Source organism: Glycine max, chromosome 2 (genome assembly GCF_000004515.6).
Source record: "Glycine max cultivar Williams 82 chromosome 2, Glycine_max_v4.0, whole genome shotgun sequence".
Lineage (NCBI taxonomy): Eukaryota > Viridiplantae > Streptophyta > Magnoliopsida > Fabales > Fabaceae > Glycine > Glycine max.
Genome location: NC_016089.4, coordinates 6,381,359 through 6,399,300, shown reverse-complemented (window position 1 = coordinate 6,399,300; position 17,942 = coordinate 6,381,359). Strand labels below are relative to the sequence as shown.

Sequence of the window (17,942 nt, the reverse complement as noted above, 5' to 3'; positions counted from 1 at the left end):
ATTATAATTAAAATCTAAAGGATGAAAATAAATTTAAAAAATTAGAAAAATGAAAATTATAATTTATTTTTTAAATTAAATAATTTTTTCCCTTAAAATTCTTAATGATAATCATACTTATCAAACATAATGTTACTAAAAATATAATTGTAATATTGTAAAGCTTAAAAGAAGAAACGCCTGACAAGTTAAACAGGGGAACCGCCAAGGCATTTGGGGCCACAACTTTTTGGCCGCCTGCTTGTGTGTGTTGGCAGTGTTCTCAGCCACGTTTTCGGATTCGTCTACTTTTAAGTTCATAAAATAATATGCACACTATTCATTTCCATTTTAAAATATAAATCATGGATAACGTAAACCAATAGCACCATTAACAATTGCTCGCAAAAAGTATACATACTTTTGCAAATATATATTACAATTCTTCTGTCAAAAAATAAAAAAAATTACAATTCTACCATACCGATAATTGTATGTCATATTGATTGATTATATAAGCTATTAATTAACACACACAATGAAAAGCCTATGACAGGATGCATATTCATCACTTTTGTCCGGTGACAGAATCCAATTTCGTAGTGAGAATAAATAAGCAACTATTTGTTTTGAGTAAATATTCTTTATTTTTATTTCAATTTTTTAGATTTGAAAAGTATATTTGGTTTGAGAATATATTTTCATTTTTTAGAAAATAAAATATTAAAATATAATTTAATCATTTTCAATAAATATTCATAAAGTAATATTTTTTAATAGTAACAAAAAAGAAGAAGACTCAACAAAGTCCAAATCAAATATGTTTTGAGCGAACCATCGCGGAGCGATTAGAAAATCTTGCCTATAGCGAGTAGATCTTTTTTGGGTGAGGCAAATATTTTTTAGGTTAAATTATAATTTTAAATTCACAATTTTAATTTTAAATTAAAATATTTAATTTTCTTGTTTTTATAATAAAATATTTTAATTTTTTAATATAAATTAAATTCATGATCTTTTATTCATAAAGAATATAATAAATTATTAAAATACATGTTTATTTAATTAATTATATTAATATTATTTTTTAGTATCATTAGTTAAGAGTTATTAATTTTTTTAAAATTATCAAAATTTATAAATTAAAAAATATTTAATATATAATTTTTTTTAATTTATAAATTTTGATAATTTTTTTTTAAAAATATAACTCTTGAGTAATGTTACATAAAAAATAATGCTAATATAGTTAATTAAACAAAAAAAATATCTTAATAATTTATTATTTTATTTATGAATAAAGTATTATGAGTTTAATTTCTATTAATAAATATTTTATTTTTTTAGTTTATTTATTCTTTTTTCACATAAATATCATAAGATAATTAAATGTCTTGATTTAAAAATAAAAAAACCAAAATAATGAATTTAAAATTACAAAAATAATAAAATTAAAATTTAACCAGCTTCTTAATTTGTCATTTCAAATGTGAATTAGACATCAAATTTGTTATCTTATAATCCAAATCAAGTATGTATACGTAGGTAGTAGGAAGCATATATTTAATATATAGAGAAATAAAGTAAGCATATTAAATGAGTGTTTTTTATTGTGAAAAATGAAAACTATAATTATAAACAATTACATCTTATTTGAAGTCAAAATTAAAAGAAAAAATGTATATGACTTTTTAAAGTGATTATACGACTACCAAATAATTTTTAATCTTAACTTTCATAGAAGTATAACTAAGATTTAAAAATTTTACATTCTTAAAATGAGATTTGTTATCACTTGATATAACTCATTTTGTAAGTATAAATTTTAGGAAATATATGCATATAATATATAGTCCAACTAGCTTATAAACTATTAAAGTGTTTTATCACATATACACACATTTTGCCATTTTTTTGTTTTCTTATAAATTCAACTACTTAACTGATTTAACCTGTCCTTAGTCTTGTAAAACATGTTTAGTTTAACGTTTAACACTGTTTAATCCAAGTTAAGCGGAAGCAATAAATTATAACTTCATATTATTATTTTTTATACATATTTTGACGTGAAAAATATCTTTGAACACGTCCAAAATATGCAATCAAACACTCTTAATTATTTAGTTCAAATTATAGAGCTTCAAAATTAATTAAAACTGACTCACTTTAAAGGGTCTTGTGAAAAGTCCTACTTAAGACTTAAGTGTATTAAGATCCACTTTAACGAGAATTTTGCTTATATACCTTAAAAAAAAGTCACGTTAAAATTCAATTTCCCTTGGACCGGGAAAAAAAACCGCTAATGTCTTGAAACTTTTCAAACGGTTTCTACGCAACTGTGTACTGTAGAGCACAGCATATCACTTTGTTTTTTCTAAAGCAGCTTGCTTTCCCACGTCTGTGATGATTTCTACCCCAAATTGACTCATAGAGAACTTTAAATTAAATTTAAAGGATGACTCTTTTAATTATCATATATCTCTTCAAGTTAATTTTTTTATCCATAAAAATTAAAACAATAACAAAAAATTTATAGTATTCATACACCTTATTCAATCAATTCAATTAGAACATTTTTTATATTCAAACATAAATTGAAATATATAAATATAAATAATCTATAAATTATATTATGAATAAAATATTAAATAATTGTATCTATTTGGAATGTCCATTTCACTAGTTTTCTATTTTTAAAAATTAGAAAAGCAAATATCATTTTAATGTAAGCTCAAGATTTGAGATAACTTACCAAAATAACGGATAACTTATAAATAAAAGAGATATATTATTCTTACAACAAATTTTTACAATACTTTTTTATATAAAAAAATTCTATTTTTGTACTACATGATATAATTTATCTTATCTAGTTTTCTTCCATCGAGTAAAAAAGAAATGATCTTATCTAATACTTTTCTCTCTTCTCTATCATGTTCTAATATACAAAAATAATGAGCAGATATATTTTCCCTATATAAAATAAATAATCACACTATGAATAATGAATCGAATCATCCAACTCAACATTTCTTGTTCTTTAATCCGATTATTTCGTTAGTTAGACAATGATTATTGTAATTAGACAATGATTTAGTTCTTTTTTACTGTAATTAGAATTTTTTTTGGTACTGAAGAAAAAAACGATTTGTTCTGTCTCACAAATAAAATAAAATAGAAACTTGAAGTAAAAAAATTAATGTCTAACTTGGTAAACTTAGAAGTGAAGAAGAAAACTGATCCCTTGAAACTAAGGGAAGTAGACAAAAACCAAGCCAAGTAAGATAGATTCATTCTTTCTAGATAGAACAAAATGACAAAACAAACAAAGATACAAATGTATTTAAGGGAGTGGTAGGGAGGTGGTGGTGTAGTAAAAGTGAGGTCAAGGTCGGTGAAAGCGAGACTCAAACCAAAAAGTTTATTGCTATTAATATATGGCTTTGTTTTCCAGTGTCAAATTGCATTATTACAATAATCAAATGCACTAACCACACTCCATCACCCCCATATATACCCCTTCTCCTCTCACACTAATTAACACACTCATCAAAAAACCCTTCTTTCTTTCAGGTTCATTACTTGATCAGTGTCAAAAGGGTAGTTGCAAATTGCAATGGCTAAGCATGATGTTGAGGGTGGTTCCTTCTCAGCAAAGGACTACCATGATCCTCCTCCAGCACCTTTGATTGATGCTGAGGAACTCACACAGTGGTCCTTCTACAGGGCTTTGATTGCTGAATTCATTGCCACATTACTTTTCCTTTACATCACAGTGCTCACTGTGATTGGTTACAAGAGCCAGAGTGATGTCAAGGCCGGGGGTGATGTGTGTGGTGGAGTTGGCATTCTTGGCATTGCTTGGGCCTTTGGTGGCATGATCTTCATCCTTGTTTACTGCACTGCTGGAATCTCCGGTGTGTTATCACTTTTCAATCTCATAGACACCCTTTTAATTTGCTTGCGTGGACTTCAATCTCTTTTGTTGGATTGGCTTGGTTTCCTTTCTATATTCTGATTTCTTAGCATCCAAAGAGGGAAAGTTGCTTTCTTAGAACTCTAATTTAAGGTTTTAAATTGCAGTCGCGCTGTTATGGTTTCATCGCAATGCCGGAAATTGCAGACAAATATGGCCAATGTGGCAATGTGGTTGCAATTGACCAAAATTATGGTCGCAGACTGTTTTTTAAAATCATAGATTGTTGTAGAAATATCAAGCATACCCCCATTTAGACAATTAGCATTCTCGGTTTGGTTTTGAGTGCTTATGAAATGATATAATGGTGTTCGTCAAATTTAACTGGCCTTTCATGTTTAATAATTCCCCTTTTCTCTCAAGTTTCTAAGCCTCCAAACTGAGGAAGCTGGTGCATTTGTGCTTCTTTTCTTGGTTGGAAGTAAACAAATATCCATGGCTTGATTTGTTTGCAAATTTTGGTTTCCTATTCTGAAAACTGTAATTTTTCTATCCAATGTAGGGGGTCACATAAACCCAGCAGTGACATTTGGGCTCTTCTTGGCTCGCAAGGTATCTTTGATTAGAGCCATAATGTACATGGTGGCTCAATGCTTGGGAGCCATATGTGGAGTTGGGTTGGTTAAGGCATTCCAAAAGGCATACTACAACAGGTATGGTGGTGGAGCCAATGAACTCAGTGAAGGGTACAGCACAGGTGTTGGATTGGGTGCTGAGATTATTGGAACCTTCGTTTTGGTCTACACTGTCTTCTCTGCAACTGACCCCAAGAGGAATGCTAGAGATTCTCATGTGCCGGTATGAACTCAATCATTTTTATAGCCTTCTTTTGAAAAATACATCGTTACATTAACTGTAGAGGAAAATGTTGCTTGCATAAGTTGTGCTGAAAGCAATGATTATATGGAATTGTACATACTAAGTTCATATTGTATTGCCTTCGAAAAGAAAAGTTCATATTGTATTGCCATATATGATGCCTAGGAGTGAATCCATGCTTGCTTAAAAGCAGGGTAGGTCTTTCAGGTTTTCAATAGAAGATTGAGTTCCTTGAGATTATATTAGACTAGTTATTGATAAAGAAAAAAGTTGAGTGGAAGTGACTTAACTATAGTCAGATATCTAATCTTCATGCATCTACCTATGCTTTCTAAATGAAATTAGCTAGAGTGGGATTAATGTAATTAAGAAGCTGTACGTGCTTCCACTCAATATTTTTTTTTTGTTTGAAATGATAAAGTTTACAGCCTATGATAATATGAAGTTTCCATTTTCATAAAAAATTTGGCACAGTCAACATATATGCATGTTATTATTATTAATAATAATAGTTATAGAAGCTTTATTTTTAATAATCATTTCAAAATGAAGTGAACTAGTCCATCCTTCATGAACAGTTGAAGATCTTAGTCAGTTGGATTTCCTTTTGATGTTTGAATCTAAATCCTTCTTTTCACTACTTTATCTAGAGACTTCATTTGCAATAATATTGAGTAGATCAGGCTGCATTCAACGTAGATGAAAATTTTCACTTTTCTTGCTTGGCTTTCCTTTTTGTCCACTACTTGTTTGATTGTCTTGTCCTCAAAACAAGAAAGTGAGTAAACTTTTCCTGTGGGCATTTTTCATTTCTTAATGGTTACATTACATTTTTCATTCATCTAGGCATCCTATAGTGGTGAGCCTATCACTTTCTTTCACCAAAATTACCAAGTACATATTTTTTTTTTATTGAAGTGACTTGTTACCATATGCTTGAGAAATATGGGACCATTAGGCCAATTACCATATATGACTCTGTGGTGGTATTTGATTTTCACAGCCTTATCACACCAATCTCATCTAATTTAGTTTTCCTCTGCATCTTTTTGCCTTAGAAGCAAAATGTATCTTTGTTGATATGGAACTTTAAGGCCTAAAATAAAGTGTTCAGAACAGCGTCATTCATGCTAAATGCCATTTTCTCCAAGCTGGCAAATCTCGTGAGAGTTTCCAGCATCTTCCTTATTTATCATTATCAGCTTTAGGTTCCTCCAAACACTCTCTCAAATTCCCCAAATCAATAAAGAAAGGAAACCATGCCCCTCACATGGGGCATGCCCCATCTGCCCCTAGTGCTTACTGTTTTTCAATTCCATTTTTTTTTTGCCTTTAATAATAATTAACAAGGTTTTCAAAATGGTCAGCAACGGCAATTTTGGCCGTAATGTTTAGGTTTTTGGAGATTTTGTGATCATGATTGCATTTGCGTTGGCCACAATTTCCTGTAACATGAAGAATCACGACAAAACTACAACTGCAGTTACAATTTAAAATGTTGATGATTAATTCTGATTTGAATGTTTGGAATAAATTCGTATCCACAATTATTGTTTTAATTCAACCACATGACATGAGTTTCTTATTGTGCTTTTGTTCTGTACTTGAAGGTTTTGGCACCACTTCCAATTGGCTTTGCTGTGTTCATGGTTCACTTGGCAACCATCCCAGTAACAGGCACTGGCATTAACCCTGCTAGGAGCCTAGGAGCTGCTGTCATGTACAACCAACAGAAGGCCTGGGATGACCATGTGAGTTAACTGTTTTGTGTTTTCTATATTCAACAACTTGCTAGTTTTATACTATAATCAAATTTATAATTTGGCCATGTCATGTAACAAAGTATAACAATAAAATAGATGACACATTTGTCTGAGATGTTTCTTATGATTGTTTGTTCAGTGGATCTTTTGGGTTGGACCATTTATTGGAGCAGCCATTGCAGCCTTCTACCACCAATTTATCTTGAGAGCAGGTGCTGCTAAGGCTCTTGGATCATTCAGGAGCAACCCCACTATTTGAGTCAATTTCCTCTTCATAATCATGGGTTTCAAAAAGGAGATAATTGGAAGCAAAATGACTTGATATTGTAAGAATAATAATGTTATTAATAATGGCAATTGCTTGTGCTTTTATTGCAAGCTTTTCTTTGATCCTATGTAGATTAAAGGTTCTTTCAAGACAAGAGCCTTTGGTAAATACCCTTTAGTATTTTCAAGCACTTTCCTTTCTTCAGTGTGTGTTCTTTTCTTTTAGGTAATTAATCTCTTCTACTCAATGTATTCATGAAAAAAAAAATTATATAATATCCATGCTTTTACTCAAAACGTCTCTATTTGGCATTTTTTCTTAACTGCATTTGAGTGTTAATTATTTATCACTTATCAACAAATGCGAAACAGCTAACATGGCAAATTGGCAATAGGTCAAAAACAAAATGAACAAGGGGACAAAGAAATCCCTGCAAAAAATGAAAGGAAAGATATGTAACGGTCTTTGATGTAATCAGCATAAGAATAAGACAGTGTTACAGTGTACTAGTACTAATTGATTAAACACAACTACAGTACACAAGTGTATGACAAACGGTAAAGTTACTTACGTAAACATTTTAAATACGGACACTTTTTCGTCGAAAAAAACCAAAAGTACGGACCATTTGGCCACAGCGCACATGGATGTCGTTGAGGAAATTAAGAATAGTAAAAGGTGGAAACAAGGGTGATAAGGTGATCCTGTTACGTAAGGTTGTCACTGCCAGGTTGGATAGAGAAAATCTGACCTCTGTTTTTTTTTTTTTTTTATCCTTGTTGGCTAGAATCTTAGGGCTGACCCTTGTTTAGTACCTGAGCTGGACGAAAATAATTTGATAAGGCTATTTTCCTTCTGCTAAATCATATAACTTCTCTTAGCATTAATCATCTTATTTACTTTTATATTTATATTTTTTTTATCATTAATACGGTGTATAATTGTTAACAAATAATCATAAGACGTGATATCCTTAACAAATAATCTTATTCTTTATATATATATATATATATATATATATATATATATATATATATATATATTTAAAGATTTGATTTTCAACTCTTTTTTTTTGTATGAAAAAATATTTTTATAATTTTTTATATTACATCACTCACTATATTTTGCGCTTTTCTCTTTTCGTTTTCTATCTTTTTCATTGCACGAATAATTGTAGAAAAGAGTTATAATTACAACATATAAATTCTTTATGTTAACTTCCTAATAATTCCATCCAAACAAATCCGGTACCCCTCCTATGACCTCCCCTTTAACATAGGTTTTAATGGAAAGTCCCACTTGTTGGGTGTCAATTTCATCTTTTCCCTATATATTTAGTATAAGCCCCACCCTTCTTAATATAGAGGTGAGTGAGGGTGAGGCCATGGAAAGTGTCAACCTACAGCCTATGACCATTGCATAGCCCCTTTGGTTATTCACAAAATTTAGCAACTTGGTCCTTCCTTACCAACCTTTAAGGTATTGCTATTGGCACTACCTAATTTGCTATTGATACTACCCACATGTGTGCCTTTTGTGGTATTCTGAAATTGCCCCATGGCACAAACCAAATCGGGAATGTGTTTCCATTTTGAAAATGATTCCGTTATTAATTTTTCACCCCCATTTATAAAACGGAAACATGTTTTTGTTATATACCTGTACAACATAAATATGATTTTGTTGTGTATCAAATTCAACACACCATGAAATCATGATTCCGTTGTGTAAAACAAATTACTAGGTTGAGTGGTATGAGGGAGACAAGAGAGAAGAAAAGAGGTGGAGAAGTGATGGAAGAAATGAGAGACGAAGGGAGACCAAGGGAGAAGGGTTGGATGTGTAGGAAAAAGGGAGAAGGGTAGAATGGTAAAAAAGGGAGAGGTTCCCCAACCTTTATTACAAGCCACTTGGTTTTTGGGCCCAAACCTATACAATAACAACTTCGTCTCAAAGACCACAAACCTCTATAAGTATGATTGTCTAGAGAGATTTTCATATTTGAAACCTCAATGTATGATTCTTGAGTGTTTCGGAGTAAATAACACAAATTAAGTAAACGAGTTAAAATTCATTGTACTGTTCGCGCATCAATGAATTTTTGTTGAGCTATGTTCAACTTCAAAACACATGGAATTAGACCAAATTTCCATTGGGATTTGTTCAACTAAAGCTACTCCTTGTTTCTGTATAAGTATTCGCCAAACAAAAAAAGCTTTGAATCATAAAAAATGGTGGGATATAGGTTGAACTATGTAATGGAGAAGACAAGAGATTTTTATTTCAAGAAAAAAATGTTTGGAAGTTAGAAGACAAAAATTGAAAAATAAAACAAATTAATTAAAAGTTCTAAGCACAAATTTTACTAATAAGTATATTTTTTATTAAAAGGGTATATATTGTCATATATAAACAAATATATTGTATTGAATACAGTCAATACAAATAAAATATACTCAAAATAATAATAAAACTATTTTAGTGTTTTTATTAAATATTTTATTATAATTATTTTATATAATTTACCTAAAGTAATAATGTTATTACTATTTTTATTTAAAAATGATCTATTATATTTACTTTTATCAATATAAAATAAATATTATACATTCGTGTAAATTCAATGCACAATGGAGGCTGTAGAATTTTTTTTCTCAAAGTATACGAATTACAAACATAAATTTTCCTTAAATTTATGATTATAATAAAATTAAATTTTGATTTTACTTTTATGAAAAGTTATATTTAAACACCCCCAAAAGGTATATATAATCTTGAGAGAGATAAGAAGAGAAATGAGAGAAATATTTAAGAGAGAGATGAAGAGAAATTGAGAGTGTTAATGGGGTGTTGATATAATTGAAATATTTGAGTTTGATTTGAAGAAATGAAATATATGTAAAAATAGAAAGAAATGAAATATTTGTCATAAAGTAAAGAAGAGGTTTGCACCAATTTTTAAACCAAACACTAGCTAAATATCATAACTCTTGTTATCTATCTCTGACTTTTCTACTCTTCCAACCTCAACTCAAGCTCCGAGTCCAACTACTAGGCTATTAGCAATAGCGCATAGAGAGAGAATCAAAATTCAAAACCCGAAATTGATATAATTTATCAACTTCAATTGAGACATGCATCTATGGCCGACAAAGAATCTCCGAGATTCCTTCAAGGATTCATACCTCAAAAGGCTCGAATGGAACTACCAGAGAATGAAAGCGGAAAAGAACCAACAACAATCCTCGACGGAACAGAAACTTCTGGAAAACGAAAACCAGGATCATGGCAACAATAACAACGGTGACGCACCCAACCTCCTCAATTGCGAAGCTGGCTCGGTCTCTTCCCTGTTCCAGGAATTGTTGTTGGTTCTCTCCTGCTGCTACTGCTGCTTTTGCTGTGGTGGTAAGTAACTAACTAACTATCTCTCTAGTAAGTAATAACCCCTTTTGATTCTTGGTTTATTTAGTTTTTCATTCTTTGTTTTGTTTTTTGTTTGGTAGGAGGGGGATCGCTGTTTTGTTTCAATTGGGTTCATGGACTGCTTGTGAAAAGTGTTGTTTTTTTGTGGGAATTTTTATCTGGGGTGGGGTAATAGGTGTTGACATTGATGGTTTAACGTTTTCTAGGTCTAGTGTGGTCGTTCTTCTGGATGAAATGGAATTGGTGAATTTTGATTAGGATTAAACTAAGAGTCTAAGATGCGGTTTTTTAGGTGATTTTGGTTGTGTTTTCTAATCAAAGTTAGAGTTTTTTAGCTTGGTAACTTATGTTGACCTTAAAATGCAAACCTTTATTACGAGGGTTACTTGAAGTGGAAGTGTGGAACTTCAATTCTTATTTGAAAATAGTAGTAAAGCTCCTAAGGAACTGCATCAAAGTTTTTTTTTTTTTTCCTTTTGATTACCTATCAAGTTTGTTTTAGTTTTAACTTTTGATGTTTGCTCATGTATGGTCAATTGAGGAGTTTATACACTCCTATTATTTGGGAATTGGATCAATAAATGTATAGTGGTTCTAGCTATTTGGGAATTGTTCAGTGTTGATTACACAAGGAAGTATTTCTTGTGATTTTATTTTATTTTTGTTGGTTCTCCCTTGTATTGTTTGAGCTGGAAGTTAGATAAGAAAAAGGGAAAAAAGGGATTGATTCATGGATTGCTGAAATTGAGTTGGAGGAAGGGATAACATCAACATGTGCTGTATAAATTCCAGAGCTTAATATTCAAACAGTGCTACTGTGCTTTAGAAGCTTTTCTAGAAGATTTTCTGGTCGTAAAAGCCTAATGACCATTGTGGATTTTTGTTGGGAGAACTTTTAAAACTTATGTAAATTTAAATATGCATAAACTTTGGAGAAAGAAACCATTGAGAAGTTTCTTCAAGAGAATCAGAGAGACATTTCTTGCACTCTTTCATTGCCTTGTGTCCCCTTTTGTCCTACCTTTCTCTCCCTCACTCTCTTGTTTTAGTTCAATTGAAGATGCCTACGATCTGTGGAGTCTGACTTAATCCTGCATAAGCTTCATTTTCACACTAGCTAGCTTATGTTTCACGCGGGCACTGCAGTTTCGTGATCTGTTGTTTTGCATGCAACTTTTTCTTTTATTTCAGCCTTTGTGTTGTGCACTTCAGCCTTTCTTTAAGAAGCTGCTACCTCTGTTTTGGAGTTTCACATTAGTATTCTGTTTGGTCCTCTCGCTTTCTTCGCTTGCTTTTCTTGGGAATTATATTTACCTCTTCTCTTGTCCTAAATCTAAGAAAAAATCTCTTTCACGGCTTTATGCTGATTTATGTTGTTTTAGGATTGAATTTAATATCAGTATTTGGTTTAGTTGATTTCAAAATTGAAATATTTTATTTTTGTTTTTTGTGGATGGGAGTTCTTTACCAAGTACTCATTTTCTTATATTTTGCTGTTAGGGGTTGAATATTTATTACTAATTCAATTGTAAATATATATAAGGCTTCTAAACACTTGATCTATGATTATATACATATGTGTGTGTTCTCATCTTTGCTGTTAATTTGTTCTATATATAAAAGGAGAACAAAATTGACCTTTTCTTTTGATTCCAATATGTACAGTTTAGCTTTCCTACTTCAAACTGCATTATCAATAATTTTATTCTGCATAATCAGCATGGTTAATTTGCCATTTTTCTTTTCCTTTGCTTTTTGAGGAGGGGCATAGTAGTTTGAAGGAATGTCAAGTGCATTGAGTTTGCTGTTTTTTTTTTAAGCTTTTTTTGTCTCATCTTAACTGTGTTTTTCTCTTGAAGCTTGTGTTGATGAGAAATAACGAGCTACATGATTGATGGCAGTGCTTCTATTCTGTCCTCGATGCTCTTGGTGACAATTTGTGCATAGTACAGTGATTAAGTTTTGTACATTTGGTTATTGATTTTCTTATAATTATTTAGATTTTAACATTATTATACAATTATTCTGTTATGTGATTCGTAAAGGGTACTAATAGACTGATTGATAGGATTTGTTTCCCCTTTATATTTTCTACAACAATGCCTTTTTTTATTGGTAGATTAGATTTTTATTTTCATGTTAAATGTCTTTTTATTGAAATAACATCAAGGACGAGCTCATAAACAACTTATCAACGACCTCATTCTTGATCACATGGATAATGTTGTAAGGTACAGTTATATATGCTACGAACTTGTGATTAAGGATTCTGAATAGGTAATTTTAAAGCGCATATATGAGGGGCGGAAAAATAACTAATCATGCTCTTCAGTTGATTCAAAATAAAGCATAAATAGCAAACTGTTCTTCAAAATTGTAATCAAACAAAGCCTTTCGAACTTCAGTAACATAGAATCACCAATGTTTTCCTTCTCCTATCAATAATTTAAATAATTTCATTATTTTTTTACAAGATTCTCACTATTTTCTCATCAACGTTTACTAGTATCTTTCTATTTACTTAAAAATACTAATCTTTCCTTATTAAATTTATCTTTTTTATCGAAAACAACACAAGAATTCTATCTTATAAAAGATATAATTTGCATTTTATTTGAGAACTATTTGTCACGAAGGGTGATTTGACTTATACGAATGATTTATTTATTTTTAAATAACCAAGTGATCGTTTGTATTTGACAGAAAATAACGGTGGTAACTATAAAAAATTGACCAATCAAAATCATTCATGTCCTTTTGTGCAGTTTATCTTTGTTTCAGCATTTCCTTTTTCATTTTCGTAAATCTTATTTACTACCTTATTCTTTACAAATGGTATTCATCCAATTCAATTATTTTCTATCCAGTTCAACATATTTTTATTTTTAACACATCTAAATATAATTTGAATATTTTAAAAAAATTGTGGTGCCTACACAATTCTATGTATATATATTTCTACCACAATTTCAGATACAAAAAATTAATAATTTTTATTGATTTTTTTGTTGGAATTTAAAAACATTGATAAAATTCTTTACATTGCCTTGCACTATTAATTTACAATGCTTGGAGCTTTCATGTGGCCAAGAAAATGAATAAATAAATACAAAGAGCCACATAAGAGCCACATAACTACAAATATTTCGAAGAACATATAAAGCTCCTTAAAGAATGCCTAGAGACATGCTTATTGCTTACCACATAAGTTCCTGAAAGGGTCAATTCTATCACCCGCTTTTAATGGAAATTTCAAATCAAACTTGCATTCTCTTTTACTTCCTTTAAGGTTCTACTTTTCAACCTTATGCGATGAGTTTTCTGTAGCATTTAAATGATCACTACCTCATTGTTGAGATAAAGTTGCAACTGGCTCTGTGTAGTGTATTTTTCTTGGAGAAATGGATGGGATTTTTGAATGTATTGATGGAAGATTTGAAGTGTCTTTAGCAGATTCTACCATGATGGGGATTGTGCACCATGCCATGAACAAAGCTCAAGAGAAGATGAAGCTGAAAACAGGAGTCATCGAGCAGTTGAATGAGATATCAAAGTTCTATGAGTTAGCAGTGATGCAACTTGAAGGTTGTCTAAGCATTGTTCATACAGAGACTGAAAGCAGCTTTCTTGAGAGCAACCATGAAGAGGTACTCAATGATTTGAGAAACATAAAAGATCGCCTTCAATAGTGTCTCAAGGAATCTGAATTAGCCATAGTAGAGAAGGACAAAGAGTTGGCAGAGAGATTAGAAAATGAGTTGCAACTTAGGCATGCTTTAGAGCTGAAAGAAAGACAATTGGTTTCTTTGGGTATCAGCCATGGGATTGAAACAAGTAGTCTCAATGCTGAGAATGATCAAACAACAAGAAAAGAGCACGACAATGGCGATGGCGATGGCGATGGCAATGTGTGCGAGTTGAGGACTAGTGTTGATCAATCAAAGCTTGAGGCACAACATGATATGTTAAGTGAGGTACAAAATAATGGTATTGGCAGGATAAAGGTTGAAGAGATGGGTTCTGACATAGACATACTAAAGCAGACTATGGATCTTGCTTTTGGGAAGATGCAATCTGCCCTTTTCTTGTGTGAGATGAGGCCAAAAGAGAGGGAATGGAAGTTGACAATTGAAAAGGATGTAATGTCTATATCAATTGGAAGCTTCATGAGGGATTTCCAAGAGAACATTGAAGTAAAAGTGAAGAGGGAGGAGAATCAGGTTGTCAAAGTTTGGAAGGACCATTACAAATTTGCTGCTTGAATTTTCCACTTTCCATGACACATATCCTGAGGATTCTGACTGTTCATCACTTTCTTCCCCAGCAAAACCTTCTTCACCGACAAAGCCTTCTTCTCCAGAAGGAAATCATGAAATACCTAACAGGTTCTCTCTGAAGATGGAGACAGATAAGTCACCTGAAGAAGAAGAAAATGAAGACGGGAGCAGCATGTATGTTGCTAAGTTGATAAAGAATCATGAATCTATTATTCGCCGAAAGAGTGAAGAACTGAATTTGAGTAAGCATGTAATATCACAAGAAAGAAAGGCCTCATACGTGAGGAGAAGAAAGGAACTAAATCGCATGAGAGAAAGAATCCATGTTGTCACTGAAAAATTGGGCAATTTTATACGCCGGAATGCTAAACTTATTGAATCTCTTTTCAACCAAAGATCTATTCATGATGCAGAACTGTTTCCTCGGAGGAAGTTATCAGAAGTAGATGAAATCCATACTATCAAGGATGTTGAAAGTCAGAGAAGAGCTGAAAAACAGGTAAAAGGAGTCTGTGATGCTAAAAATGAAAAACAGGACGAATTAATAGGGATGTCTCAAATGGAAAAGGAATATAACACAATGCAAAATTCAATATCAGAAAATGTGTGTGGTTCTGTTGATGATCAGGTAGAAGTGCTCGATAGTAAATCCTACAATTTTGACTTGGAGAAGAAAATACAGGAGTGTGTATATAAATACTACTTAAGGGAAGTAATCAGTGAGTGGAATGAGAACATAGAAATGCAAACAATTGAAAGGAAGAGTAGAGATGACATAAATTTGATTGTCTTGTCTGAGGCAGTTATGGATATCAGTGCAAATCAAGAATTTTCCTTAATCAAGGGACGAGGCAGTGAAGCTGAGGAAAGTTGCTTGCAATGCTTGACATGTAGTGACCAAGTAGATAAAATAAATAGCACCATAAATGAGGATATATGCATGCTTATCTTTAGGAAAACTGTTGATGAATTCAACAAAATAATGGTAGATTGAAATGCTGACAATGTCATAAGAGAACAGATACATTATATTGTCCTTGGTGAAACATTGAAAAATGTTGTCAATTATGCAAGTTTTGCTTCAACAGAGCGAGAAAACAGGATTCAGAATGATTTTCTAGGTCAGTTACAATTTATAACCATAGAAAACATTCTGAAGGAGGATGTGTGTATGGTTGTATTCAAAGCTATGGTTAAGGAATGGAAATTGGAGCTGGATAACTATTATATGGAAAATTACATCAGAGAGAATATAAACCAAGTTGTCATGGTTTGGACGTTGAATGATGCCTTTCTCTTGACCATAGAAGATAGTTGCTCTACCTCTACCATGATGTTAAATCAAGTTCGGAAAGTTCATGGAGAAGAGAACTTGAAAATTTTGTTGTTAGAGTCTCTACTTGGTTGTTTTGAAGCAGAGGAGAGTCTGATGCCAAGTGCAAAGTGTGAGATCAAGGAACAATGCAGGGAACTTGACTTGGGTTCGGAATGAGGAGACCTACATGAGCATGAAATATTTGAAGACTGGATAACTGCAGAAGAACAAACATTCTCTTCACTGACCAGCAAGGTAGTTAGGTATAAGCAAGGCACTTCTTAGGGAGTTAGGCACCAGCTTAGGGCACAGTTTTCGCGACTCGGAATGTTTTCATAATCAAATTTCTGCTAATGAAGAAGGTCAACTGAGGCTGTCTTCTTCTGCTTTCATGCCCCTTTTGAATCTTTTACTGACATTTGCTGAATTTGGGACAATGATATGCCAGAAATTTGAGATGATGACTGTGAGGTATTCCACCGATCAATATTTTTCATATTTTTTCCATTTACCAAAGAGGGGTCCTAACTTCTATTCAAGCAAACAATTTAATTGATCCTGGCCATGCTACGACATTTAGATGCCTAATACAAACAAGTTCCTGTCAAGACAATCTTGTACTTATTTCAAAAATACTACATTGATTGATGTGCCGCCAATGATGTAATAGTCACATAAGAGTCCAGAAAACGATTAAGTTGAGATACATAAGAATACATGTACTATGAACTATGAAGTAAGACACACTAATCTAATACTCAAATTAGAGCATAAACATATGCTTGTGTTAAAAAAACCAGACCTAACCGGTCAATCTGAACAGGAACCAATGGTCTGATCGAGTCAACCGAATAACCGGGGTTAATATGACCTGGACCAGATCATGCTTTTTATTATTTTACTTTTTACTCCCAAAGTTGTGCTGTAGTTGCCTCTGTGGGAAACGTGTAAAGCACTTACCTTAAACTACGTGAATGTGTTACTACACCTGTGTAGTAAATACGAAAATAATATACTGTCTATGGTAAAACTAGGCTAAAACCAACAAGGTTTAAACTTTTAGTAAATTATTGACCAGGTCATAAAGGTCAATTAGTATTGCTTGGTTCAACCAGTCACCTAATATTTTGACCGGATTAATCGCTAGTTGAGTTTTTAAAACTATGAACATGTATGATTCCTCAGCATGCCTATACTTGCATAGTTCTCAACAAGTGTTAGTTAAAAAGAACATTAAAAAAGTATAAATAACACAAAATACAAGGAACTATATTAATTCATCAGATTCATACAAAGGAATTCCCAAGAGCTTATCTAATCCTAAAACTGCAATGAAATTATCAAAACGTGGAGAAAATACAAGTGGATAAATAAAAAATGGCGATGGAGGATGGCGATTCCATAAATCTTCAAGCTCTTCTTCCAAGGACTAAATCTCTAAGGGAGAATGTAAGAAATTTTTATTTTTTTTGGTAATTAAGTGATGTAAGAATTAGCATTCAAATTAACTCGTTCTCTCGTATTTTGAAGTCATACATTGGGTATTTGTAGCAACTGGAGTGGATCCAATTAATCAAGTAATAACTTCTATTACAACAATCCGATCAAAGACGAGTGGATAAAAGACCCGAAGAGAGGTTGAATAATGATACTTGAAAAATAGTGTCCCTTTTATTTTTCCCTCAAGTTTTCGCTTGGATATCAAAAGTATGTTAAGAGTAATAAAATATTTTCTTGAACTTGGATATAAATAGTAAATAATACAATACAGCACGCACCAAATTTAGAATGAGAAGGTGATTCTTAATACTGATTTGTAATGGCATGAACAAGGGTTGGTGTGTGGTCTTCGTCAAGGGGCATGTTGTTGGGGTCTTTGTGGGTTGGACCTGGGTTGGGATTTTGGTTCAGTTCAACTAGGTGTTGGTGTTGTTGGTTGGTTCAAATTCAACGGGTTTAGTTGGTTTGAGGTAGAGAATCAAGGTTTTCTCTTTCTTTTTAAGAATTTAGTTCCTCAACTGTTTTAATTGCTTAATCTCAATTTATTTGTTAATTTGACATCTAATATTTAACAAAAACCTAATGTGATGCTCTACTATATTTTCATGTGAGCACATTT

At 32.0% G+C, this 17,942-nt stretch overlaps 1 protein-coding gene and 1 pseudogene across 1 annotated transcript; both read left to right on the top strand.

The window, feature by feature from the left end:
* The first annotated feature begins 3,518 nt into the window (after positions 1-3,518).
* Positions 3,519-7,097, top strand: PIP2-9 (aquaporin PIP2-9). Its single transcript, NM_001248275.2, has 4 exons — positions 3,519-3,896; positions 4,458-4,753; positions 6,385-6,525; positions 6,677-7,097. Exons 1-4 carry the CDS (start codon positions 3,596-3,598, stop codon positions 6,794-6,796), a joined length of 858 nt encoding a protein of 285 aa, NP_001235204.2. The 5' UTR covers positions 3,519-3,595; the 3' UTR covers positions 6,797-7,097.
* Positions 7,098-13,470: 6,373 nt separating this feature from the next.
* LOC102666568 (uncharacterized) lies at positions 13,471-16,482 on the top strand (annotated as a pseudogene).
* The last annotated feature ends 1,460 nt before the right edge of the window (positions 16,483-17,942 follow it).

Coding starts and splice junctions, on each gene's coding strand:
- PIP2-9 (NM_001248275.2), top strand. CDS start 3,596: ATGGCTAAGCATGATGTTGAGGGTGGTTCCTTCTCAGCAAAGGACTAC. Junction 4,754..6,384: donor CTAGAGATTCTCATGTGCCG/GTATGAACTCAA, acceptor CTGTACTTGAAG/GTTTTGGCACCACTTCCAAT. Junction 6,526..6,676: donor AGAAGGCCTGGGATGACCAT/GTGAGTTAACTG, acceptor TTGTTTGTTCAG/TGGATCTTTTGGGTTGGACC.